The following is a 5,556-nucleotide window of genomic DNA, read 5'->3' on the forward strand; positions in this document are numbered from 1 at the left end:
TTTAATTTTGCGCCTGATTTCTGATGCAATTTGACAGCGTTTTACTGTAATTTTAACAAACATTTTTTACAGTTCAGTAACTAAAGTGTCAAATAACAGTACAATTAAAGAAATATCACAATAAAACGGCACAAATGCATAATAACGTATAGATTATACTCGTATCTGACCCTTAGATGTTTGTCTCTCTTTCGTAGATCACATGGCGTCAGCTTGACATCCACCTGGCGCCGCAGTCTCTCCTGTAACGGGATTGTAACTGGGAATGATTCATCACAGAAACGCCCTCTCGCTGTCTGTCGCTGTTTAAGTTCCCCCTTCGCCCGTCACCGCCGCCATGACAGCTGCTCCGGACGCCCCCTGCCTGTCGGAGCTCGGCGGTCTCCCCAACAGGAACATGAGCCTCGTGTCCGGTGCCCGACCCTGCAACCGGAGCACCGGCAGGACCTCGCCTTACACCCCGCAGGCCACCGCGGCCTTCGCCATCGCCATCACCTTCATGATGATGCTCACCATCGTCGGGAACATCCTGGTCATCATCGCCGTGCTGACGTCCCGCTCTCTCAAAGGGGCTCAGAACCTCTTCTTGGTGTCGCTGGCCGCGGCCGATATTTTAGTCGCCACGCTTATTATCCCGTTCTCGCTGGCCAACGAGCTGCAGGGCTACTGGGCGTTCAGTTCCATCTGGTGCGAGATCTACCTGGCGCTGGATGTTCTCTTCTGCACCTCCTCCATTGTGCACCTGTGCGCCATCGCACTGGACCGCTACTTGTCCATCTCCCGGCCCGTGTCCTACGGCGCCAAACGCACCCCAACACGCATCAAGGCGGGCATCATCGTGGTTTGGCTGATCTCCGCGGTCATCTCTTTCCCTCCTCTACTCACGCTGGACAAGAGCGAAGGAGGCGAAGAGGTGTGCGAGCTGAACAACGAGCGCTGGTACATCCTCTACTCCACCATCGGCTCCTTCTTCGCCCCCTGTGTGATAATGATCCTCGTCTACGTGCGGATCTATCAGATCGCCAAGCAGCACACGCGCTGCCCGCCCGGACAGAAGCAGAAAACACCGGCAGCAGGAGGAAACGCCGCTGTGGGAACTAACGAGCCTCCGGGGAAGTTATCAGAACAGAACGGGGATAAAGGAGGAACGACAGGTGGCGAGAACCAAGAAAAAGTCCCGACCAAAATTTCTGGCTCTGATTCAACGCCATCATCACTTCAAAACCCGCCTGAGGATTCCCAGAGCCAGGATGCTCACCCTGCCAATCCGATTGCCGCTACGGTCCAAAAATCCGCCTCCTCCCCCTCAATCCCCCAACGTGGGAGCCAAATCCTCTCAGCTGTTCCCCAAAAACAGCCCCAGACACCTCCAGATGAAGAGGGGGAAAACTCGTCCAGCTCCGGCTCCGAGGAGAGAGTCCACAGCAAAGAAGAGACACAGAACAAGACTGGCAAGAAAACTGTGGTCCAAACAAAAGGGTTCAAAGTTCAGATGCTGAACCTTGCCTGCAGGTACAAAAACACTATCGCCACGTCGTCTGGCACCAAACTGGTCCCAGAGGAAATGCCAAAGATCCAGGGGACGCCCATGTCTCGCCGCAAAGCGATGGTGAACCGGGAGAAGAGGTTTACCTTCGTGCTGGCCGTGGTGATGGGCGTGTTTGTGATCTGCTGGTTCCCTTTCTTCTTCTCGTACTCTCTGCAGGCGGTGTGCCCCGAGACCTGCAGCATCCCCAACCCCCTGTTTAAATTCTTCTTTTGGATTGGCTACTGCAACTCGTGCCTCAACCCCGTCATTTACACCATCTTCAACAATGACTTCAGGAAGGCCTTCAAGAGGATACTGTGCAGGGACACGAAGGGTACGTTCTTCTAGAAGGTGTTAAAACTGCTGGCAGACAGAATGATAATTTATCCCAACATGAAAAAACAGTTTCATTCTTTCAGTATCTGACGGGGAATGACCTTCTTCAACACGCTTGTACATTAAGGAGGAAATTAAGCCCATTGTCTCTTCTTCTTGTGTTTGTCTTGAACGCTGACTCACCGACAGAAGAGGAGAAAGCCACAGTCAAGTGGCCGAATCAATTATCTTTAATGTTATTTAAGAATACGGTGTAATTGAATATTCAATGACTCTGAACAAGAATGATTTGATTATATCTTGAAACGGAAGTCAAGAGGAAACAGGGTCTGTGTTCAGTAATTTAAAGGAAAACTGATGCGTTTTTGTGTGTGTGTGTGTGTGTGTGTGTGTGTGTGCATGGGAGTAGAGGACGGTTGCCTAAGGGTCTTACTGGAAGAGAACAAATATCACTAAGTGTCCTTTATCGGAGATAAAATGGGCACTCAAGGAACACGAGATCAGGGAAAAAGCGAGCCTCCTCCTCTCTGTGCCTCTTCCTCCTTCTCTGTTTCTTCCTCCGCGTGAAGCAGTAACTTGGGACTCGTGCATTATCATGAATAGAGTGTTTTTATTCCCAAGTCTGTGTGAACTGCTGGATGTTACACCTCTCTCTGGGAATCTCTCATTAAGATGATAGCCAGAGGCTTTAACAGGGAGAAACTGGAGCAAGAGGCTGCATGAAAGACGGAGCTGTTTGCTTCTTACCCCGCTTCTTTTCATCTTTTCTCCACCTTTAATGTTTTCCTTTGCTGTCCTTGGAACTAATAATGATGCAGGGAGTCAGGACTTTACGCAGCGGTGAAGTACATTTACTCAAGTACTGCACTGAAAGGGATACTTCACCTCCAAAAAGAGCATTTGTTCATGAAAAAAAGTTGTTTTTCCTGCATATATTTGCAGTAAACAGAGCCCACAAACAGAGTAAATTCTCGATGAATTGGAGTGAATGAGGGCCGCTTATAACAACAGCCAAATGTGTGAATTGGCAAAATAAATTGTACCATTTAGCAAGAGTGGCTGCAAGTCCATGCCAGTCTGGCCAGTATGAGACCAGCACACTGTCATCACAACTCGCCAGATACCTACGCTTCGTCACGGCCAACTGTGTGTCTACCAACACACACTGAACCCCTTCGCCTCCTTTTGAATGTAGTGTTGAGTGTCTCTCTCCTAGTTACATGTATAATGGCAAAATAAACTTCTATATTACAGGAAACCTTAACTGTATAATATTAAAGTTTAGGTACATGAACACAGAGGTCTTGGGTCAAAGTCCGGGGTTTGTTTGGTGCGGGTGGAACCAGAAGTTTTTAACAACTTTTTATCTTTCCTGCATGGTTATCCAGTATCAAACTTTCTTGAATAGATGCCATAGCAGGAAAATGACTGGGCAATTTTAAGCTGTTAACAATAATAATAATAATTAAAAAAAAAAAAAATCTAATTAATTAGAGGCTTTGTAATTAATTAATCGAAATGAATCGCATTTTAATCGCATATAAATATTTGACCTGAGAACAGTGAGAAGTAATTTTTTTCGCATTGATTTTTAGTATACCATTGAATAATGACTGAATACATGAGCTTAAGCAACAAAAATATTGTTTTTTGTAACAAAATGTCCCATCCACAGGGCCAACCAAAGCGTCTCATCAGCTTCTTCCTTCATGTTCACTGTGGTTTGTTGTTGTCTGAACTCATCAACGCTAGTTGGTGCTCCAGTATAATCGGTCCGCCTGAAACTCATCCAGTGAGAAACGTTCCGCGGTGCAAAAATAAGTGTGATTAAAATGCGTCAATTTTTTAAATTAATTTTTGTGTAATTAATTAATCTCAATTAACGTGTTAAAGTCCCGGCCCTAATTTTTTATTATTATTATATACTATTATTAATCTGAGGGAACAGGGACACCTCTTTCAGCCACCTGCTGAACCTCTGATAGTACATCTTTTGCTCTTACCACCGCACCCTGATCTTGCAAAATTACATGAAATGACCGCAACTTCTGCTTGCTGCTGGCAAGCAATGTGTGAAAATATGATATCTTTTTTTTTTTTTAATGACACAGATGTCAAAAGAAGGTGTGTAGCTTCCTTCTCTTAGGCACAATGCTACATTTTGACATTTTCTCTCAATTTGCAGAAAGCTTTGAACTAAGAGAACTGTATGTGACCTTTAGTTTGGTTTTAGATTAACTACTATGACACTGTATATTTACAGTATGTTTTCAGCTCAGATATTTGGCTCCGGTATGGGTTAGGGTTATGTCACGAGTACAGAATTTGGTGTTAAGAGGTTGTGGTCATTTCATATAATTTTGTGAAACAGCAGAGCGTTCTGAAAAGAGCACACATGTCATTATACATTTGTTTACAGTAAAGGTACATTTGTTTGGACAAATATAATGATAACAACAAAAATAGCTCATAAGAGTTTAATTTCAGAGCTGATATCTAGACATTTTCCATGGTTCTATTGATAATAATTTTGGTTTTATCAAGAAGGGCAAAAAGTGCCTGATTAGGCATTTTAATAGACAGTTTAAACAGTAAATAAATGATGTAAATCCCGGAAGTGAAGTAGTTATGAGGGTGAAGTGAGCCACAGAAGTTACGTAAAAACGAACTAACTTTTTTTTAATCACATGGGACATGGACCCTGTTATCCTGTGTGAAAGTTCGCCGCTTGTTCGACCCGTCCGCCTCCAAAACCGTCAATCATTGCAACTACGTCAGAAAGATGGTGATGGAGGACATTCTAAAACGTAAATATGAATCATATTTTGCTGCCTGTACAAACGCCATATATTGTCGTTTTTTGAGGGGAGACCAGTCTGGACAAAGCATTGGTATCTGATGATTTGAAAATGTATGTGTTTGGGAAGTAGTGAGCATCCAACTGGATAAATGAGACTATACTACATGAGTTTGTTAACCAATGCTTTAATTTTGCTGCTGTTAAAAGCACTCTCCATGAAGAATGTACTCTGTTTTTGGATTCTTTGTTCACCGTGGAGGCAGAAAAAGTTTTCTTCAAGAATTCATGGTAACATATTGATATATAAAACAGGTCATTTTGAGAATGAATTAAAGTTATACTTCAAGTCTTCTACATATTAGAGATAAATATTACATTTTTTACTGCACTACAACCAACATTTGTCTGCTTTTTCATCTCATTCCTGTCCAGTGAAAACCATGTATCTCCAGATGTTCTGATGTTGAATGTCTGTCATAAATTGAAGAAAGAATCGCTTTCAACTAGTTCCACCGTAAACCCCACCACAGCAGCAGCACTAGAATGCTGCAGGTGATGTAATATAAAGAGTGAGAAAGTCCGTGTCCGGAGCTTGTTGGTGTGGATAGATATATTTAAAAAATCCACAATTTTTACCCAGGAGACTAATTTTTGTTCGCTGAGTGAAACCAAAATGTTGAACTATTTACGTTGATGTACTTATATTAACTCAAACCACAATCTTTTTTCAGAACATGGCAAAGTATTTATTTTGGTTTGAATTCACAACATTAACTACATTTAAATCCGTAGTGTGGCGCATAGTTTAACACTACTCAAAGTGTTAAAAAGTGATAGCAAGGGGTTCTGACCAAGCAACCGTATATGACGAGTTGGGAATTCTCCACCTTAT

At 43.3% G+C, this 5,556-nt stretch overlaps 1 protein-coding gene across 1 annotated transcript; it reads left to right on the forward strand.

Annotated features, from left to right (window-relative positions):
- Positions 1 to 293: 293 nt before the first annotated feature.
- LOC131992959 (alpha-2B adrenergic receptor) lies at positions 294 to 2,398 on the forward strand. Its single transcript, XM_059358671.1, has one exon. The coding sequence runs from the start codon at positions 338 to 340 to the stop codon at positions 1,874 to 1,876; it is 1,539 nt and encodes a 512-aa protein (XP_059214654.1). The 5' UTR covers positions 294 to 337; the 3' UTR covers positions 1,877 to 2,398.
- Positions 2,399 to 5,556: the final 3,158 nt, after the last annotated feature.

This window comes from Centropristis striata, chromosome 19, assembly GCF_030273125.1.
Source record: "Centropristis striata isolate RG_2023a ecotype Rhode Island chromosome 19, C.striata_1.0, whole genome shotgun sequence".
NCBI classification, from domain to species: domain Eukaryota; kingdom Metazoa; phylum Chordata; class Actinopteri; order Perciformes; family Serranidae; genus Centropristis; species Centropristis striata.

Coding starts and splice junctions, on each gene's coding strand:
- LOC131992959 (XM_059358671.1), top strand. CDS start 338: ATGACAGCTGCTCCGGACGCCCCCTGCCTGTCGGAGCTCGGCGGTCTC.